The sequence below is a fragment of the Lontra canadensis genome, unplaced genomic scaffold (assembly GCF_010015895.1).
Source record: "Lontra canadensis isolate GAN:19392208 unplaced genomic scaffold, GSC_riverotter_1.0 scaffold9, whole genome shotgun sequence".
Lineage (NCBI taxonomy): Eukaryota > Metazoa > Chordata > Mammalia > Carnivora > Mustelidae > Lontra > Lontra canadensis.
Window position 1 is genome coordinate 24,380,763 of NW_022631003.1, and position 22,207 is coordinate 24,402,969.

Genomic DNA, 22,207 nt, shown 5'->3' on the forward strand with positions numbered 1-22,207 from the left:
CTGATCATCTTCCTCTTGCCAAGAGATTATGGTAAATCAAGGCTGGGCTGAAGTTTAATAAGGCTGATCCACCTCTGATTTATACGGCTTCCCAGGTTTCTGTTTTGTTTTTGCTTTTACTTTTAAATAAAAATAGTATGTATTCTGTGGGGTTTTCCTGTATCAGTAAAAACCTCTAATCTCTATCCTCATGAGAACAGTAACAGTCTCGTACATTCTTCAAAATTCTTCTGCAAAACTTTAGACCTGTGCTCCATGCAACCTCAGCATTTGGTAAATGTACTGAAGGAAATTAACTATGAGCTATGTATATGAGTCTGTAAATTTCCATCCGTTCCTTCTGTTTTCCCCATCCTTTCTCAGTAACCCTCCTCTGGGCTTTGCGGTAGACTTCCAGCTGCCCCAAATGCTTAGCCTGGTAGATGCCCTGGAGGTTTTGAGTATTCAGGAAGCCATCCTTTATCTCTAAGCTTTTCTCCCTTCAGAATTCTCTCTGGTTCTTTTTGTTCCAGGAACTGTCTACTTCCTTCAAACAGATGTTGTTGTTGTTTTTTTTTCCCTATGTTTTATCTGTCAGATGTATTTTATTCATTTTATGTATTTATTCATTTTATTTCATTTATTTAATTATATGTATTTGATTTCTGTTTCTCTATATTAGACGAGGACGCTGATCCAAGAACTAATCTAGCTCCTGCAGAATTGAAGTCCTTACCATAGAACTTATAAATTCATGTGTAACAATGTATAAAGTTAATCATTTTCTTGAATCTTCTTCTGGAAATGCATGCTCTTTTCTAGATGTTTAGTTGTTTTTGAACTTTCATCTGTTCAATTAATAGAATATCATTATTGACTTACCTACTCACTATTTGTCTAGATTCAACCACATTTACAAAATAGTTGATGAATGACTGTACCTCTTGGACTTTCCTTCTGGGATGATTTTTCTTTTTTTTTTTTTTTTTAAGATTTTGTTTATTTATTTGACAGACAGAGATCACAGGTAGGCAGAGAGGCAGGCAGAGAGAGAGGGGGAAGCAGGATCCCTGCTGGGCAGAGGGCCCGATGTGGGGCTCGATGTGGGGCTCCACCCCAGGACCCTGAGATCATAACCTGAGCCAAAAGTAGAGGCTTAACCGGCTAAGCCACCCAGGCACCCCTAGGGGGATGATTTTTCTTTGGAAGATAAATATTAATTATAACTAAGTAGGTTTTCTGCTGTGTAACTGCAGAGTTTCTAGGTGTTACTCTGTTCAAATTTGAAATCTAAATAAGAAATAGACAATTGTAAAGATGATTAATGAATACAAATTCCCAAAGTGAGTTTGGAACAAAAATAAGTTGTGTTTAAAATTAAGTACAACATTATTTGCGTCTTTGGTCCAAGAGATTTGGTGTTAGTTTGTAACTCTGAGACCCCGTGAATTTAAAAGTCTACTTTCTTCTCACTCTTTGTGAAACCAAAGCTAATGATGCTGCTCTTTAAAGTACAACCAAATCCATGTTAATAGAGTGCAGATTATTATGGAAGCTATAATAATCACAGAGAAATTGATAATGACTTGAATCAGTGTCTGGCTTGTTAATTATAAAAGCCTTTACTATAAAAAGAAATTATTTAACAACTACACTTATCTAGTTATGAAGTTTTATTAAAAATAGAGATTAATGGTTCCTATGATGTCTAGTGCAAGATATAAAACATCATTGTGTTTAAAGTAAAACTGTGATATTCAGATGTTGATAATCTACAACCAGGTAAAGATTTGGAAACCATAATGTTTCTCTTTTCTTTCATGTTTCACATATTTAAATGATTTTATTAACAAGAATATAGTGAAAGAAGCTTTCTGACTAATAAAACTGAATATTCAAACATTATCCTCTCCAGCAGATAAGATTTACTGAAAGAAATTATATCTCAATTCTACCAGCTCAAACATTTTAGAATCCCCTTCAATATAGAATAAATTTGATACTTTTTTATTACATATAAAGCTTAAAATTGAAGTCTTTCAGGACAACCAATTCAGTGACAAAACTTCTCCTTTTAGTTTAGCTTTCTGATAGTAGACCCATTCAGGAAAATATATTTCCAGTAAAGAAAGATAAGTGAGGACATAAGAAACACGTGTGGACTGGTTTTTGTTTGCTCTATATTACATGAAGTCCTTCAAATATACTCTCTGATTTAATGCCTCCAATTCGATGAAATAGATATTGTTATTTTTATTTTCAAGATGTGACAACTGACAAAGAAATGTAAGGGTGAAGCTCTAATTTGAAAAGAGGTGTGTGTAAATTTTTCTATCCGCAAAGCATTAAATGTAAACGTAACAGAGACAAAATAGAAGGGGGGCAGTTTCAAAGAACACAAAGAGAATGAGGGCCTCAAAACAGCTTCATTACCTTCACAACTCTCTGGTGAGGCACATCCCTAGATTCCAGAAATCCAATGATCCATGATCGTTTGTTTGTTTTTCACCTTTTTCTTTCACCATACATGTATATGTATATAATTTTACTTAGAAGTAACCATCAGGAATGAACTAAGAGAACTGGAATGGAGAAAGAAATGGAAAAACGGACACAAAGAGAAAGAAGAGGGAGTGTGTGTGCTTTGGGTATATTTGGTGAAGTTTACATGACTGTGACTGTCACCCCAGTTAATACCAAGACTTAACTTTAATCCTTCTCAGGGACTTTGCATCCTGTAATTAGATAAGCTCTAGCAGGTTGACACAGGAAGGCAATACAGAAAGCATTTCAGGCTGTGGTAAGGATTATTGACTTTATTTTAAGTGATGGCTAATTTACATTTTGCTTTTGTGAAAACTTTTGTGATCTACCCAAGGAAAAAATAATAAAGAGAAGAAAAGAGGACATAAAGAAAATGGATAAGCGGGGGGGGGGGGGGTGGAGAGAATAAGAAATTACAGGAAAAAAAGAAAGGAAACCAACAGAAGAGAAAACTTACAGTTCCAAGGCATTTTTATACCACTGGTATGTCTGGGACAAAGAGCAAACTTCTCCACCTCACTGTTTTATATGGAAGTTTCTAACTGAAACTATGGAGTCATTCATGATAACGGATGATGAAGAGTTTGCTTCATCAGAGCAGGATTAAGTCAGTCTCCAATATAATATAAAAGAAACAAGAGATAGTATTAAAAGCTGGAATTCATGTTTTGAGAGAGAAAAACGTTTTGGATGAAATCAGAAAGGTTAGTCAGGGCTGGGGACTTCTGCAATATTTAGAACTTCATGGAGATGAGCAAAGGTAGGTGGATTTTTATCATATTTGACTCTGTGACATGTTATATACATTCTTTTATTTCAGAATGTATTCGCCAACTCATTTGAGAAATTTTAGTAAAGATAGTAAAAATTGCTCTTCAGTGCTTTGTAGACTCCAAATCTATGACTCTTTTGAATGTTACTTGATGCTGAAATGAATCCCAAGACCACGTATCCCTACCCCAGCAGCAGAAATGTTATGTCAGCTTCCGTTGTATGTGCCCTGCTGACCGCGAATTCTTTGGTAACGGGTATCAGATGTTGTGGTACTCATTTTCTCAGTCCTTCCTCCTCTTTGCTATAGGTGACATGATTCCTTCTTGCAAGCTCAGGTATATCCATGGGTCGCCCCAACTGTGACCTCAGTCAATAGGAATTTAAGAGACAGCCAAGGTTTCTTATTACCATGTGAGAGAACAACACATGCATGCAATCTGTTCTTTATCTAAAATGTGCAGTTGCTTATGTAACTCACTATGTCTTCCTCCTTGTGCAGCTAATGACTTTTATGTCAAGATATTCTTCTAAGGAACTAGGGGGAAACTGTTAGGTCCTATGTGTGAAACCATAAACTAGAAAACATCCATACAATGGCTACCACAGAAGTACTTTTTGCAAATAGTATGTATAAAAGATTTTAATTAAAACCTAGTGGATGTATAGATTAAATGACTTCTAGGGCATCTGTTCTATTTTTAATTCCAAGCTCTCAATTCCTCAAGAAATATATATTCCACTAATAATAAAACCACTCTTATTTCAAGACTACAGTTAAATTATCGGTTGATAAAGTTTATTTTGTGGGAACCACACTAGGTGTTCATCTCTTTTATGGTTGTGTTCAGTGAGTACTTTTATAAAAGTATTTCACTTGCTCTAAGAGTCTTACAACTTTAATTTTACTATATAAGTATGTGGTCCCTGTTTCAGTTTGAAAGGGTGAAAGAACATTTTGGTGTTCTTTGGTGCCTAGGAAGGGAAAACTTTTATTCTAAGTACCAGAGAATTATTCTTCCCGAGTGGAGACAGCCACCCATGTGCCCACAGCTTGTCATCCTCACTTGTCATACTGGTGAGGCCTTTCTCCTATGTGCTTCCATATAAGATTATGGAGGATTCTAGTATATATATATATAAATTATATATATAAATATATATATATATATATATAAAATCCTCCCAGGATAGAGAGATAGAGATAGAGATAGAGATAGAGATAGAGATAGAGATAGAGATGATAGAGATAGAGATAGATATCCTGGGAGGATTCTAGTAGCAGCAGCTAACACATTCTATGTTTTTCCTGTTAATTCAACAGTAGCAAAGAAGGAAACTAGAATTGTTCATTCATCCTTATGTATGGATATATCAAAATGCAACTATCTTCGCAAGGAGCTTTCTTGCAAACACCATCACCTTTAACTACATATAATACAATTGTATGTTCACCATTATGGCATTATACTACTACAGAGTGAGGGAAAAAGTATTTTATCAACATTTAAAACTGCTGAAAAACAGCTGACTCTGGTGCACCAACAGAAAGGCAAGAATAAAGAGTATGACAACCCAAATACTAAAATTTCTTACTCTCATATAGCTGGTTCTGCCATGCAAAACATACTCTCGTTATTGTCCTCCTTAATCCCCAGAACTCCTGTGAGATATAGGGGGGGAAAATGTCATAAAAAAGGTGACTTCTCCAACATGAAAAATTCTAAAGGCCAGCTGTCCGGTATTGTGCTTTCAGTTAATAATACTGTACCATACACTTAAATGCTTGCTAAAAGATTGGGGCTCCTGGGTGGCTCAGTTCATTAAGCATCCCACTCTTGATTTCAGCTCAGGTCGTGATCTCAGGGATGTGAGATCCAGCCCAGCACTGGGCTCCACACTGGACATGGAGCTTAAGATTCTCTCCCTCCCCCTCTGCCCCTCCTTACCCCACCCCCACCTGTCACTCACATTCTCTCTCAAAACAAAGCAAAAACAAAAACAGAAAAAACCCAAGCACCTACAAATGTTTTAAATTTATGAGAAGTGCTTAAATGTACAGTCGCAAAGGTAAGAAAGTGTCATGCGGAAAATTATCTTCACACAAAAGTAACCTCCAAGTACAAGTATGCTACCAGACAAACTACCCCAGAGATGAGGGAACAGAAAGGCTCACAGAACAAATTGAATGACTTGAGCTAATTTAGAGCACATAGCACAAAGCAAAGCAAAAGAGATGGGTGCTTAACTGGCCAAGGATATAATGCAATTAAAGTGAAAGGACACTACCTGATTCTTGGGGTTTGCAGTGTTCGTGGTGTGAGGATGGTATGAACACAAGGACAAAAATAGGTCTGAATGTGCCTTGCAAGGGCAGAGGGACTCATGGGGCCATGATGGCAGTCATCAAATGTTGGCTGAATTAAGACTGCAAGAATATTGAATGTCTCATGTATATTTAGTATGTCATGAATATTTAGTGCCCCTCGTGCCTCATGTATATTTAGTGCCTTGCGAATATTAGTTAGGTATTTCTGCTTTCTCCCATCCCTTTCCATATTCAGATATATGATCCACTTTATCTTTCTAACATGAACCACAGTTTAACACGTAGGTTACTCTATTCATTTTCCTTTCTTCTGTAGCAGAATGAATTTTCTGAAATATAGAAAATGAATTTCACCATAAGAAAAAAAATCTCCTAAGAAGCAAATGTAGAAGATGCTGAAAAGCAAAGAAGTAATGGATAAGCAAAGGTACTATCATACCTTTGATAGTCCTGGAGATGGTATAAGTTGGAAAGTAATTTGGCAAGAGGTATCAAACATCTTAAAACATTGCAATTATTTGACATTTTCTCCTATTCTTGAATGTTATCTTATTTACATAATAATTCTATAAAAAAAGTGTGTAATAACACATATAATAGTAGTATAATATGTGCATAATAACACATAGAATGTGTGTAATAACACATATAATATAACACATAGTATAACAAAATTGAAAAAGCATAAATATGTAACTGTAGAACATTCATTAAGTGTCATACCTATAAAATAAAATGACCAAATGAAGGTGATTATATGAAAAAAGTATAGTCACATTCATGGTTAGAAACATGAAGTAAAGTTTTATAAATAACTTTGTGGAATTCATTAAATGTATAAAACTGAAATAGATAATATTTATACTAAGTATGCACACCTGTAAAATTAACATATATATTAATTGAGTAACTAGTTGAATACCTTAAAATTTCCTACAGGTCCCATTAAATAAAAACAATTTGTAAAATGAATCCTGAATTACTAAGTATTTCATGGCAAAAAGATATAAATATTATTTCAATGACAGTTTTATGTATGTACCTCTTTGTGTCTTAAAGGAGTTAAAGAGGCCTAATTTCCCTGTGTATTATTTCTTCTTCTTTCTAATTTCAGCGGAAATTTAAAACATGAAAAAAAGAATTTAAAACCTCCAAGGAGTGTATTTAGTCCTTAAAATAGGCCAATGAAATAAAGAGTACCCAAGAGAGAGTAAGAACTCTTACCAAAAAGTCAGCTTAGACGAGGCATTGAAGTAAATGTGATCTTTATTTTTTTTTTAACCTTTATATTTTTTAAAATTAGAGTACAACGAATAAAATGCTGCCTACAATTCAAACCCAGGTGAAAAGAATGGGTCTTATGGAAGAAAAAAGAAAACACTTTCTTCATAATTTTAAGTATATATCCATGTGAAAACATATCATTTAAATTTCAAAAGTAATTTTTGACATAAATTTACCTTTTGTAATCAAGTGGAATATATATATATATACATATATGTGTATATATATATATATATAATGGTATATAACATATAATGGTACAAGAAAATTAGAATTCATTTCTCCTTTTCACATAAAAACATGACTGAAATAATTTAAACATTTAAAGAAAACATTATAGAAATATAAACTATCCTACATTTTGATATAGTTTTGACTATTCTAAATTTGAAAATTTAGACAAAATCATAGGATGTATAACTTTCACAGAACTGAACAAATATGTGGAAAAAGGGAATATACATATATTTTCTTGTTCTCTCCTCAAAATTTAGTAATAATTAAAGAATTATGTCAGAAGAAATGAATAATGCAGAGTTATCTAAAGCATTCTGCTGTGTTTATAATTTGATTTTATTTTTTAATAAAATGTACTAAGTCTACACAGTGCCATGCACATAGATAGAAAAAAAAAACAGATTTTTCATGCATAGGATCTTGATACATATTGACAAATTAATTTTCCCTAAAGTTTAATAAATGTGTATGCTACCAGTAGGGTGCAGGAAATGCCAGACTCACTATCCTGGTTTTGGCACTGAATATTATTCTCATCTTAACATTTACCAATATGATAGACAAGGCCAAATGTTTCAGTATTTTTATTTTAATTTTTTTGGTTACTAGAAACTTGAATAATTTTTGATCTGTTAATTGGTTATTTATATTTTCTTCCTTGTGGTCTTTACTCATTTTATGTGGAGTAACTAATGTTTTTAATTTCCTTTGATTTATGAGACAACATTAAGTATTGAAGACATCACACTTATTACCTCCAAAGAAATATGTTCTAGAGGGTCACAAATTTTATTTCATACCAGAAATCAAATATTTCAATTTTTGTACATTCCCATATATCTTTAAATGTTAAATGTATTTCTTTTGCAGCTCTAGACTTTTTTTTTTTTTTTTTTTTTTTTTTTAAGGAGCACTGGGACCCACGATTACCAGCTGCCCAGGTACCAAAAAATTATGCTTCCGAAATCTTTTGATGTCAATTCCTCACGAAGAGCAATGGAGCTGTCCTACGTAATATTTTGTGTTCAATACAGATGTGAAAAAGAATACTTTTTTTTTAAGAGGAAGAGGGCGGGGTGGGGCAGAGGAAGAGGAAGAGGGAGAGGGAGAGAACCTTAAGCAGCTGCATGTCAAACACGGGGCTTGATTTCACAACCTTGAGATCAGGACCTGAGCCAAAATCAAGAGTTGGAAGCTTAACTGACTGAGCCACCCAGGCGCTGCAGAAGGAATAGTCTCTTCTTCTTCTCTCTCTCTCTCTCTTTTTTTTAAAGATATATTTATTTTAGAGAGAGAGAGCTCATGCATATGAGTGGGAAGGGGGCAGAGGGAGAGGGAGAAAGGGCACCTTGAGCAGACCCCCCACTGAGTGCACAGCCAGACCCAGAGCTTGATCTCATGATCCTGAGACCATGACCTGGGCAGAAACCAAGAGCTGGTTGCTCAGCTGACTGAGCCACCCATGTACCCTGAAAGAACACTTTCTCATTAGCTTCTGTGCAAAGGTAGACCTATTATAATGACTTTTGTTATATTTTTGAATATTTCTAAGGCTATAATAAACTTTAAATTAGTTGTACATGCTTTGCTAGTTAAAGTATATTTATTTACACGCTACTTCTGTACCGTGTCTGTACATAGTGTCAATTTATCTATCTCTTTACTAAGGTTTACCCTTACACAAGGTGGTACAGTCTATTTTGCAAATCCTGAAATGACAATAACAAATGCAGAAAAAAGAGTGGGGCATTTTAATATCAAGCACTCTCCTACCACAGTAGGTTATCAGGGCAAACTGAAAATTTCTGTATCTGCTTTATACAAGATATTATTCTGTACTTGAATAATCCTGGAATTTAATCCCTTCAATAAATGTTTTTTGAGTATTTATTACATTCTTAAACTGTGCATGTTAATGTCCTCCTCTATTATGGATGTCACAAGATTATTAGGGACAAAAATACATATATCAAAGATTGGTTTTTCTGCATTTGTATTTATAAAACCTGAGTATATCCACAATGTAGTACAAGGGATATGATGAACAAGGGATATTTCATGTGTTAAGAGACAGTTACAAAATACCCCAAGTGCTATGTAGGAAAAAATAACCACTAATACTACACAGAATGAAAAAGGAAAAACAGGAGGCTATTTGGCTAGAGTTTGCTGGAGATGTTGATGGAAGAAGAGAAAATTGAGCTGAGTTTTTAGGCGATGATGTTCCTCTTCTAACAAAGGACATAATTGATTCTGAGAATATTGTCTCCATTAATTGTAAGAAAATCATACCACCAAGTTCCTATCAGGATATCAAAATGAAATAAGGCTTAACCCACAATCTGAAATAGGATTGTGAAAATGCCACAATCTGAAATAAATGCAAAAACAGGTAATAATAGGTTGGATAAGTGATCTGCACAAATCTTCCTAGATGTGTCAACGTGAGATCATTTCTGGACAGCAGATGATAAAGTGGGCAAACTATTCATTATCACGATTCCTTAGTGCATCTCCAAAATGAAGATATTGTAACATCTTGCAAAAAATAAGATGTGTGGGCCACCTGGGTGGTTCAGTTGGATAAGTGTGACTCTTGGTTTTGGCTCAGGCCATGATCTCAGGGTTGTGAGATCGAGCCCAATGTGGGGCTCCGTGCTAAGCTTGGAGCCTGCTTAAAGATTCTTTCCCCCTTTTTCTCTGTGCCTCCCTACCTCTCCCTCTAAAAAAAAAGAAAAAAAGTGTTATTGTAAGTTTTCACAACAAATGAAGAATATGGCAGAAAAAAAGAGATGAAATTTTCACTGAAATGACCATTTAAAGCCAGTTAGAAATTTTATCTTTATATGGAATGTGACATTTAGGACAGCCAGACAAGGCAGCACTCTGTAAGTGATTTTTCCCACTCATTGTGTGCTCACCGTGAAGATGACTCATGGCTGAAATATCAGGCTTCCTGAGAGCAAATATGTTTATGTGCACGTAAACCTTACAATGATACTGTAGATGCTTCTGGATTCCATGTTAACACTTTTGGCTGGTTGTTTTTTGTTTTTTGTTTTTTGTTTTTTGTTTGTTTTTTTTTTTTTTTTTCCTGCCTGTTGAAATGCTCATTTCTTAGTCTCCATAGAACAGGGTGGCTTTATGTCCTGACCAGCCTGGGTCAGAACCCATTAATGACCATCACCTCACTGTATTTATTACTAGTGTCACTCTCAGAAGGACCCAGTTTGGAGAAGATTTCCTGTGGTGACACTCTTAGTTACTTCCTCCTCAGCCGGTGAGTGTTCCTAAGGCTTCCTGTAGTGTGCCTTCTTTTCTTCTCACTACATTCAAGCCTCTGAACCTTAACATCCCTTCGTAAGATTTTGAGTTTCTTCCCTGTGCATCTGACTCTTCAAACTACAGTCTTACAGAGATTTGTATCTGGAACCCCAAAGTGTTGTGTTCGTCTGCCTGCATGGATATTCCAGGGACATCATAAACTCAAAATCCCAAACTGCATATATTCTTTTTCTTCCTACTGCACTTACTTATGTCCATAGAAAGTGTCACAATCCACCTCAAATCCACCTCATCTCAGGCCTCCCTATCTTTTTTGTCATATAAGCAACCATCGATCCTGTCAATTCTGCCTTCTGTGTAGCTCCCTAATTTGCTGTTTCACTTTTTTTTTTAAGATTTTTTATTTATTTGAGTGAGAGAGACAGCAAGCGTAAGCAGGGGGGAGGGGCAGCAGGAGAGGGAGAAACTGATTCCCCACTGAGTGTGGAGCCCCATGTGGGGCTCTATCCCAGGACCCTGAGATCATGACCTCAAGCCAAAGGCAGATGCTCCCCTGCTTCACTTTTTAGACAATATCACAGCAGTTGAAAATATGGGCAGGTGAGTCAGAGAGATGTGGACTAGAATCCTTGTCTTACCACTTACTAATTATATAAAATATTTAATTACTGAGTTGAGGTTTTCTCTTTTGTCTGTATAAGGATAGTAATAGTTCCCACCCATCTTATAAGGTAGTTTTAAAATTTAAGTGAGAAAATGCTTAGAAAGCACTTTTTATGGCACATAATGGTTCAGTAAATATTAGCTATGGCTTTTAATATTGTTTTAATTATTATGAGTGTGACCCACTACCATCTCGGGACTAGATCCTTACAACCACTTCTGACTATGGTTTTCCGGATTTCACGCTTCTCTTCGCATTGCCCTTCTTTATCCTGCAGGTAGAATAATATTTTAAATACATACATGTGTGCCCATCATTCTCCTGCTCAGTGTCTGCCCACCACGTTCAGTGTAAATACCAAACCTTTTATCGTGATGCCTCCACCATTCCTGACCTGTCTCCTGCTTACCGTACCAGCTTTCTTGACTCCCCCTTTAACAAAAAAGGTTTTTCAAGCTTGAGTGTGCCTAAGAAGTGCTAAAAAATATATTAAGACTAATTCTAGGATATGCCCACAGATTTTAATTTAGTAAATCTAGAGTGGGGCCCAGAACTCTGCATTTTGTTAAGTTTTTATTTAATTTCCAGTTAGTTAACAGAGAGCAATGCCAGCTTCAGGTGTACACACAGCAATTCAACCCTTCCAAACACAGGATTCTGCATTTTGAACTAACTCTATCCCCTCACAGCAAACACCCCCTCCCCAGGAGATTCTGCTATAGGGAACACAACTTTGGAAATCTTGGTTTACTGTTGTCTTAAACTCCAAATGCCTTCATCAGCATTTTTGCCTACCTGCCTCTTATTTTTTACTTTCACCTTAGCAGTTACTGTCTTTCGAGGAAGCAGTAAGTTAAGTTTCGTTTAGTATAATTCTGTGCAGAAGAGCAAATTTCTAATATCAATTTGGTATCCTACACAGGTTTTTGTATTGAGAAGATAATTCATTAAGTAAAGTTGCTACTTTTCCCAGTCTATATTAATCCATTGTTACCTTAATGTTTCCATTTCTCATGGGTTTGGTTGGTCAGAGTGAGCAACACTTTCCTGAAAGCTGAATCCTCCGAGGCAAGCGATATAAGTGACATAATTAATATTTACAAACGAAGTGTAGCTCCTTACATTGAATATATCTTGTGAAGTATCACCTAGACACAGAACAGAAAGGAAACCCATCTCTCTTACGTTTTGCTTATTTTCGACAACATCTGGGATGAAACAGGACCATTCCCTCTCCACATCCAATGGCTTTGTAACTTTTCAACAACAATGTCATTTCTGTTTACAGCACTACTCAACCATTTAAGACATAGAACTCATGAGAATAAATTTTACCAATTGTTATTTTCCCCTTTACAAGAGTAATCCTTCCTATGCAGTTGATTTTGTTTAAATTTTACTTTTTGATCTGTGCTCATTTTCCCTCAGGTCATAAGTAATTTGACAGCCAGGTATGTGTGCATGTGTGCTAGAGAGAGAGAACTTGTGGGTGATTTATTTTTTTTTAAACACTTCCCAGTAAAATCTCTAAGATTTTGCTTTTATTCTCCCCACATTTGATGGATATAAACATGAAGATTAGAATCGTGATAGGCTGTTGAATAGTTTATCTGTTTGTAGTTTAGCTTCAAATATATGACTCTAAAATTCAGAATAGATACATCACTTGGTGTAGTTCAGATAATTGATTCATAAGTCAGCTACATCAGGCAGGTTTTGATGGTATCTTTATAAATAGGCCGGAGCTTTCAAATGCCTGATGGTATCTCTCATGCTGACATGAAAGGCATTTAGAGGTTGGAATATGCTACCGGTACAACTTGTATTCTAGATACAGTTCACGAGGCCTATTAACTTCCTATCGTACAAGGAACAAAATATCACTGAAACTAATAAATTTAATGGTGATACAAGAAATGCTTTTATAACTGTGTTTTAAAGGAGCAGGGTGAGATAACAACTTTTATATTAGATACTTTGAAGTAAAAACAAGCAATTTTAATGTTAAAAATAAAAGCAAAAGTAGTAACAAAAGAAGAGGATTAAAAAAGTCCAGAGACATAGCCACTGATGCATACTGTCAAGATGATTTCCTATCGGTTTGTGAGTTAGACTGAGCCTGCCTTTGCAGAGTTCATACACTCAGTCTGTCTTCATAATTCCAGATGCATGCACGCATCTTTTATCCTAAAACTGGGTAAAGGATTAGGAGTTTCTGTAATGAGATATTTATCAAACAACTGTAAACATAAAAGTTTCTGGGCTAGAAGAAGTATATGAAACATTCGTTGGTAATTCTAAGCAGGTCCCCCGCACGCTATAAATTTCTTTATATTTTTCACTGTTACTGAGGCCAACCAGTCTGTTCCCCACACTGTGCCATCATCTTCCCTCTTACTGCTGTCCTATTCTGACTTTCCAGTCAGCTCTCAAATCTATAGAGGATTTTTTTCACTGGGCTTGTAATACTTGCTCTAGGTGCTGCTCCCCACCCCTCCACACACACACACACACACACACACACCGTAATCTAAAAACAGGCACCCAATCCCTATCATCCTAGAAGATATCCATACTCCTTTGAAAGAAATTAGAATGTATCACTTCAAAATATGTCACTTTGACAAATTAATTATTTTTCATTCAGGGCACTTAAGAAACATGTGAAAGGACAGTCAGGCCTTCCTTTTTCTATCAAAAAAGTTCTTTAGCAAATACAATCTAAAAGTCCACAATAGGAAATACACTGGGGAGAATCCCTTCCAGTGTCTCCAATGTGCAAGGTGTTATTTTCAGAAGGAGAAACTCTGGGAGCATAAACCACGAAATTACATGAAGGGCTGGGAGCAGGTCTTCAGGTGCTCAGTGTTCCAGGAGACCTTCCGCTGGAGGACAGAGCTGTAGCGGCACCTGGCGACCCACATAGAGAAGAAAGACGCCCGACAAGTGTTCCTCCCGCCCCCAGCAGTTCACAAAGGGGGCCTTGCAGAGTCCCAGGATCAAACTTCACCAAGCTGTCAAGCCCCACGTGTGCCCCCCACCGCGCCAAATGCTTCGTGTCCCAAGGGAGCTGCAGCTGCTGGAGGTTTTTGAGCTCCCTGTGGAGAAGCTGTTCGTGCGCAAGGAATGGGGGCACCAGCCTGGAACAGAGACAGCCTGCACAGGAAGGATAGGCTATCTGCGTGTGAATTCTGCAGCCACAACTTTACCCGGGAGGCTGATCTCAATCTTCACCTGCGAACGCACATGGGCAAGAAGGCCTTCCAGGGCCACCTCTGTGGCAAGACCCTCTGTGCCCAAGCCAACCTGGACAAGCACAACCATACCCATACGGGTGAAGCCTTTCGGGTGTGAGTTCTGCAAGCAGCCCTTCCCCTAAGAGTTCCGGGTGAGGTCGGTGGCCAATTGCCACCAACAGGGTCGGTCCCACTTCTGCCAGCAGCTGGGTGTACACATTGGAGGGCCCAAGGCGGTGCAGAAGTCCAAGTGCACTGAGTGGGGCTATGGGCCGGTGCACCTGCGGAGTCCCATGGATATTCACGACCAGATGGAGAACTACAGCCCACGGGGCAGCACAAGCCCTGGAACCAGCTCACTGAGGACCGTATGAAGATGATGGTGGCGATACTCCAGCTGCCTGGAGAGCTGGAGCTGGACTCCGCCAAGGTCATCCTTAAGTCCCTGCCCAGGACGGCCTGGCCTCACAGTTCTCGGGTCAGAGATGGTGCGGTGGTGGAAAGCTTTGCAAGCCCAGGCGGCAGGCGGCCCTCGTTCATCACCTCTATCCTCCGAGAGTACTGCGACGCAGGGCCCCTCCACCCCACCACAGCCTGCATGGCCCGAGACCCCAATAAACCACACCGCTTTGGACTGGGGTGGGGGGGCGGCGGCGACAAGGTGGTATTGTTCCATGAATGCTTCTCTGGTGATCTTCGCGTCTTTGCTCAAAAGATCTGCTCACAAATTCCATAACGCTCATTTAAAATAGCTCAGAATCTTTCTCCCCGGCCATTCCTGCCACATGCCTCTCCTTTTTGGCAGACTAACTTTTCTCTGTAGTCCTTATGGATTCATCTTTATCCAACATCCTGTCTAATTACATATTTTGTTTATCACTGTCTTCCCACTGAAATATAAGCTTTATGAAGGTATAGAGTTTTATGTTTTGTTTGCTGCTCTCGTTCTAAAGCTTAGAACAAAGCCTGGCCCATAACAGATTATTGATCAACGTTATTTTATTTGTTTTTAAAGTGAATATATGTGTAGGTTTCACACATACTAGGACCTAGTGATTCACCAATTCCTAGATGAATACCTTGACATAAAGGTCATTAGCTGCACAAGGAGAAAGACATAAGTTACATAAGCAACTGCACATTTTTTTTAAGATTTTATTTTTTGAGAGAGAGAGTTCACAATCGAGGGTAGGGAGAGGGAGCCCCAAATGGGGCTCTATCCCAGGATCCAGGGATCAAGACCTGAGCTGAAGGCAGATTCTTAACCAACTGAGCCACCCAGGGGCCCCAGCAACTGCAAATTTTAGATGAAGAACAGATTCCATGCATGAGCGGTTCTCTCACATAGTAATACAAAACTCTTGTAGTCTCTTAAATTCCTATTTGATTGAGGTCATAGCTGGGGTTACCATGGATATACCTGCAAGAAGGAATCATGTCATCTGTAGTATAGAAGAAGGAGGATTGAGAAAATAGGCACCATGACATCTGACATCTGGTATCAAAGACCTCGCCGTCATCGGAAGCACTTACAACTGATGGAGTCTCTGCTGCTGGCGACGAGCCTTCTCGAGGTCCATTTCAACACCGAATTACTTAGAAAGAGTCACCAGTTTGGAATCCACGAAACACTGAAAAGTGATTTATACTAAAATCTCTCACATAAGTGCCTGCAGATAAGATGCATTCAAATTTCATTCCGTGAGTGTGTTATGGGCTCCAACTGTGTGCCAGGCACTGTGGTTAAGTCCTGTGGAAGTGGTAGTGAACAGGACACACAAGTAATCCACGTCTTGGGGCTTGAAGTCATGTGACATGGGAGTAGTCATCTCATAAAGACTGAATATTCCTTCTGTTGTTTATAATAATTGCATATTCTTATTATTGTTTATAAAGTTACACTTATGTTTATGAAAAATGGCAAATTGGTTTCCAGATTGCTTGGAAAGGACCACAAGGGATGTTTCCAAAATGATGGAAATGCTCTTAATCATGATTTGATGGCAGTTACACAGATGAATACATTTGTTAAAATTCATAGAACCAGGGTGCCTGGGTGGCTCAGTGGGTTAAAGCCTCTGCCTTCAGCTCAGGTCATGGTCCCAGGGTCCTGGGATTGAGCCCCACATCAGGCTCTCTGCTCGACGGGGAGCCTGCTTCCTCCTCTCTCTCTGCCTATCTCCTCTGCCTACTTGTAATCTCTGTCTGTCAGATAAATAAATAAAAATCTTTAAAAAAATACTTTAAAATTCACAGAACTGTGCACTTAAAATATAGGCATTTTATTGTATGTGTATTATCTTGATCAAAGATACAAAAAGTACATATTCTTTATTTTTTTCCAAATTATAAATATAGCACATTCTTGTGGAAAATTGGAAGAAGAAAATGCATCTGTAAAATAGAAAATCTATGTGATTAATAAGCTTTGGGATTTGACTTACATTAAAAATAAAGATCTATAAGATCTTAATAATAAGGGTAAACTGCTGAGGTTTTTGTAATTCATAGATAATCCATATAATCCCTAAATTTTGACTGTAAATCAGCTCAATAAACTCTTTCAACATTTGTACATTTAGAATAATCTTTAGGGGCATCTGGGTGGCTAAATTGGTTAAGCATCTGCCTTCAGCTGAGGTCACAATCCCAGGGTCCTGGGATAGAACCCTGCATCAGGCTCCCTGCTCAGTGGGGATCCTGCTTCTCCTTCTCCCTCTGCCTCCTTCTCCCCCTGCTTGTACTCTCTCACACGCTCTCTGTTAAATAATTAAATAAAATCTAAAAAAATAAAAATAATAATCTTTGTCTTTTAATTACAAAGGTGATTAATGTTCATTTATAGGAAATTTGGAAAACACAAAGAGATAGTCATCCAAGAGCTAATAATCATTTGGTATATTCCTTTGTAACCTTTTTCTGTGATACATTTGTACATAGAGTCATACCTACCTGTACTTTTATATCTTGCTTTTCTTTTTATTACCAAAACACAGGCATCTCCCTGTATAATTCAAAACCATTTGGAAAATGATTTAACGTGTGTATAGAATTATCAGTAGTATTGAGGGAGGAGGTGGAGAGAGATGTTTAGAACCAGCTACATTTATTCATGAATTCCAGCTCAGGCAATAACTGGCCTTTGATCTAGATTTAATCTTTTTAATTCTGTTCAGGTGTGTAAAAGATGTAAGCCATGTAAAATAAGATAACAATATCTTCTTTGCAGTGAACTTCCTATCTTTTTATAAAATATGTTTACGCCATCTAGCACTGTGCTACATACCTAGCATATACTCAAAAAATGCTTATATAGTCCACATAACTATTTTTTCTATCGTAACTAGCTTAACCATATTCTTAGACAATAGTATTACCAAAATTTGTTCTCTGCTTTAACAAAGTCTACTTGAAATAGTTTGTTTTCTGATTATTCACAGCCTAGATTTCTAGAAGTATCACTTTAGTCATTGATAATAAATAATATCACATATATCATTCTATGCATATAATTAGACCTACCACAATTGCTTTTATATTATAGCCTTCTAGTTCCTAAATTCTTAATTTCAATTATTCTCTATTTATTAGAACTGAAACTTTGATAATTTTTAAATAACACTAATTGTGAATATTTTTTCAGAACACTTGCATATCTGAAAATCTTTCTTTTGCCTTCACATTTTAACTAGAATTCAGCTGTCTTTTTAACTAGAATTTTGCCAGTTACCCTCAAAACTCTTTAGAAGTTTTACTTTTCTTTTTTTTTTTTAATTTTTTTTTTATTTATTTGACAGACAGATCACAAGTAGGCAGAGAGGCAGGCAGAGAGAGACAGGAGGAGGAGGCATGCTCTCCTCCGAGCAGAGAACCCGATGTGGGACTCGATCCCAGGACCCTGAGACCATGACCTGAGCCAAAGGCAGAGGCTTTAACCACTGAGCCACCCAGGCACCCCTAGAAGTTTTACTTTTCTTAAGTAACTTCTGTTTATACAATTACAAAGAAATTTAAGTCAGCTGAGTTTTTTCAATTAATTTTTACATGCTTTTACTTTCTGAGAGACTAGTATATGTATCTTTTTCTTAAAACACACTGAATCATATTTGAGATGTAGAATTTTATCTGCTTGTACTACCAGGATAGGGATTATTGCTTCTGTGGATTTCTAAGTTTATATTCCAGGAATAAGTATTATCTACTATAATGACTATTACTTTAATTATATTCTTCACATCTATAATATTTACATTAAATGCTTTTTAATACATTCATTTATTTGTCCTTCTTCATGTTCTTAAAAATCTTCTCTTGTTTTACATCAATGCCATTTAAATGATGTTCTGAAATGCCAATTCGACTCTTCCTTGCCAAAAATGCAGATTTTAAAGTCTGCTCTAGACTTTCTATTCTAATTCTATTCTAATTTTCATTTTTAAAATTATTTTTAGATATATATATACTTTCCCCTTTCCAATTAATATTGCTATGTTTTTGTCTTAAGGAACATTTTCAAAAGTCCATTATTTTTAATGTATATGTGTGGTGGGGGGATTTATCTGTTTGTTTGATGTCTCTTGATCCCTATAAAAAGAAAGATGCTCTGTGGTCTGATTTGCCAATATATGGTGCACCTGTCTTCTCCTTATCTTATAACCCTCTCAATTATTATTTTGGGAAGGGAATAGTGTACCTCTCTCTCTCAAGTCTCAACTCCAGAAGTCTGGCTATTGTGCCCAACTCAGCATAATTTCTATACATAAACAGGATTGATTTAGTTGGCCGTGAGAGGTGGTTCTCAAACTTGCCATCATCATATGTAGTGAATACCAGGACACAAATTGTTTTGTTTTGTTTTCCTTTTCAGCGGGGGCGCCTGGGTGGCTCAGTGGGTTAAGCCGCTGCCTTCGGCTCGGGTCATGATCTCAGGGTCCTGGGATCGAGTCCCACGTCGGGCTCTCTGCTCAGCGGGGAGCCTGCTTCCCTCTCTCTCTCTGCCTGCCTCTCTGTCTACTTGTGATCTCTGTCTGTCAAATAAATAAATAAAATCTTTAAAAAAAATAAAATAAAATAAAATAAACAAATACAACATGCAAATCATAGTAAATCAAATCTTTGAGCCTCTGCCCTAACATTTCCAGCAACCAAATCTCTACTTCTCTCTGTGTTTGCCTTTACCCATAAACACTGTCCTGGCCAAGAAGCAGTTTGCCACTCCCACTTTTCTTACTCTTCTACTTGTGAATGTTTAAAGGAAAAGAAGGTGTTGGTATTGGGTCCTGAGTGAGAGAAATTAAGGGATGTGGCTATTTCAGAGAACCATGTTCATGGAAGGAAGAGAAGGATGGCCAGTTTTCCAATTATGCAAAGCTGTGTATAAGCTTTCTTAAGGAAAGGGCAGTATACTGTAGCAATCTGTACCAGGCAAATTATGCATTTTCAGTAAAGAAGGTAGCACAAATATAAACTATGATTTTTCTCTCATTTCAGTTCTCAGTTCACTTAGTGAAACACTGAGTTTCTGCTGACTTCTGTTATATGAAATTTCAATGCTATTATAAACTGTCATTATTCAAATTAAAATTAGAATTTCAATAGAAAATTGGGAAGTGGCAGATTCAGTCATCCTAACTAGTCAATGTCTCAGTGAAATCCTCATGATTAAAAAATATATGCCAATGTGTACAAATTAAAGTTTTTTCATAGATATTCCTTACTAGTGGTTCTCTAAAGGTAAAATAAAATTACTAAAGCTATGTTGTTTTATATTTTCCTTATAGGGGAAATTCAATTTGCTTAAAGATATTCAATAAAAGAACATAATCAAAGTTCTGCACTTATCTTCCATTATTTTCCCTCAACAACCTCTAGTGAGGTATCCTCTACTAGATAATTGACACAGCCACAGGTATTAAAGAAAAAAAAAATAATACAAGCATTTGCTGTTCTATTCCTGATTCTTAGAAGACTGAGTGTCACAAACCAACATATTTATTTCAACAAGACAAAATGTGGTAGGAGAAAATAGATTTTTTCAAAATATCTTTTTTTCATTTTATATATAGTTTCTAAGTTGGCATGTTAGTCACTTATAAAATAAGATACCCAAAGAACATATATTTTGTTTTTGGTAAAAAATTCTCCTTCTGTGAACTTTCCTCCTAGTTCAATTTTCTAATAGTTTATAGATGTCCACTAATTCTTCAAATTCTAATGTTTGCCGAGACAAATGGGAACATTATCTCATAGTATCTGTTGTATTTCTGTTTCTTCTGATCTGTTCAATTTCATTTTTGTCTCATGCCCACTTATTTTAACTATAATGCTAAGCTGATAGGCAGCTATTCATTTTATATAGCTACAAACCAATTCTTTTAACATTTATATGCACCCAGTCATTCCCCATTTTATAATTGCACTATTTTTTTTCCTCTTCTAAAGGGATCCATCTTGGAATCTGTCCCCAATTTTATAATTTTGAATGCAACTTTTCTCACATATGTTAATCCTCCTTTTTAAAATTATTTTGCTATTTCCATTATTTCTTTGCCGTTATTTCACTTGATATTTTGTATTCCTTTGACTGAATGGGTTATTGGATTAAATAGTAACATACTTACATATACATATGATATACATGTACAGTAGTCTATCTATAGACATATACAGAAACACACACGTGCATTAGTCTTACTCTATAAATATATTAAACTTTAAAAAATATTTTATTAAAAAAATAAATGGTAATTTAGAATGATCAAATTTCTTAATTTTTAAACTACTTCTTAGCAGGTTTTGCTCAAAATCGCTCTAATTGTGGAGAATATTGGTAAGTAAAATATAGACTTCTTTTTGTCTAGGCCTTAAAATTTTCTGATAAAATCAACCAACTGGTTATTTTTTAAATAACTGTTGTTTGAATCAATTAAACATTCTACCTCCAATTCAACCCAAGAATTTTAACCCCCAAATGTGTTTATGTGTAGAACCATACTCAAATTATGCAAAACTGAATAATTTATTACCTTGAAAGTAAATTTATATCTGGAAAAAATACCAGTCTAATTTTATATGTGTTTGAATGTTTCCAAGTGTCTAATTACTAAGTAGTCATCTTTGGTCCTATAAAATGGTCTGAATACTACGGCGGTAACTCACAGTCATGCTTTCATATCATGGCAAGTAATTTGATCTCTTACTCATCTTCAGTGTTCTGTTTTTGTTTTTGTCTTTGTTTTTGTTTTCTTAATTTTTTATGCTTAGTGGTTCCGGGATTACTAAATGTTGGTGAAATTCCACATTTCAACAGCACTTTACAGTCTGCTAATTTCCTCCTTAGAGGAACTTGGGTTTCCATTAGTAAAAGTAAACTTAAATTGTATCTTTATCCAAAAGAAAGAAAAACAATCTGTTTGGTATACATTTGAAAATTATGATGACCTTCTTCTTTGATTTGAAATAATATATTGTCATTATAAAGTATATTTCCGATTATAGTGTGTCTTTTTTTTTCTTTGGGAATTTAAAATACTTTCAATAATTTGGGCTTTGTGTGATTCCCCCAGAATTGTAGAGTATGACTGATAACTGCCTTTAGAATCCCTAATAGCTAAATTACAATTATTATGCAAAGTCCTGCAATAGACAGTTATATGGATTATTAAATGACTTTGCCTTTTTTGCAAACTATAATCATTTTCCTTTATTAGCTGAAGGATTTCATAATTGAAGGAAGATGAGAAACCTATAAGTCACGCTTTCAAATAAGGAACATGGCTATTGCAAACATTAAATTCCCCCATAAAAACGTTAAGGCATCATTAAACTAGGTTCAGATTAATACAATTCAGTCAACTCTAGATAGATATCTCCCATAAT

The 22,207-nt window shown here is 36.2% G+C and overlaps 1 protein-coding gene, 1 non-coding gene and 1 pseudogene across 2 annotated transcripts in view; 2 read left to right on the forward strand and 1 right to left on the reverse strand.

Moving 5' to 3' along the window:
• Positions 1-11,379, forward strand: part of LOC116866398 (60S ribosomal protein L21-like) — a 40,125-nt gene extending 28,746 nt beyond the window's left edge. The window contains exon 4 of the mRNA XM_032855391.1: positions 11,371-11,379. Within this exon, the coding sequence (XP_032711282.1) occupies positions 11,371-11,379 (9 nt within the window). The remainder of the gene's footprint in view (positions 1-11,370) is intronic.
• Positions 8,051-8,201, reverse strand: LOC116866485. Its single transcript, XR_004382414.1, has one exon. It is a non-coding gene; the product is annotated as a U11 spliceosomal RNA (small nuclear RNA).
• An 88-nt stretch (positions 11,380-11,467) lies between the features above and the next one.
• Positions 11,468-15,065, forward strand: LOC116866399 (annotated as a pseudogene).
• The last annotated feature ends 7,142 nt before the right edge of the window (positions 15,066-22,207 follow it).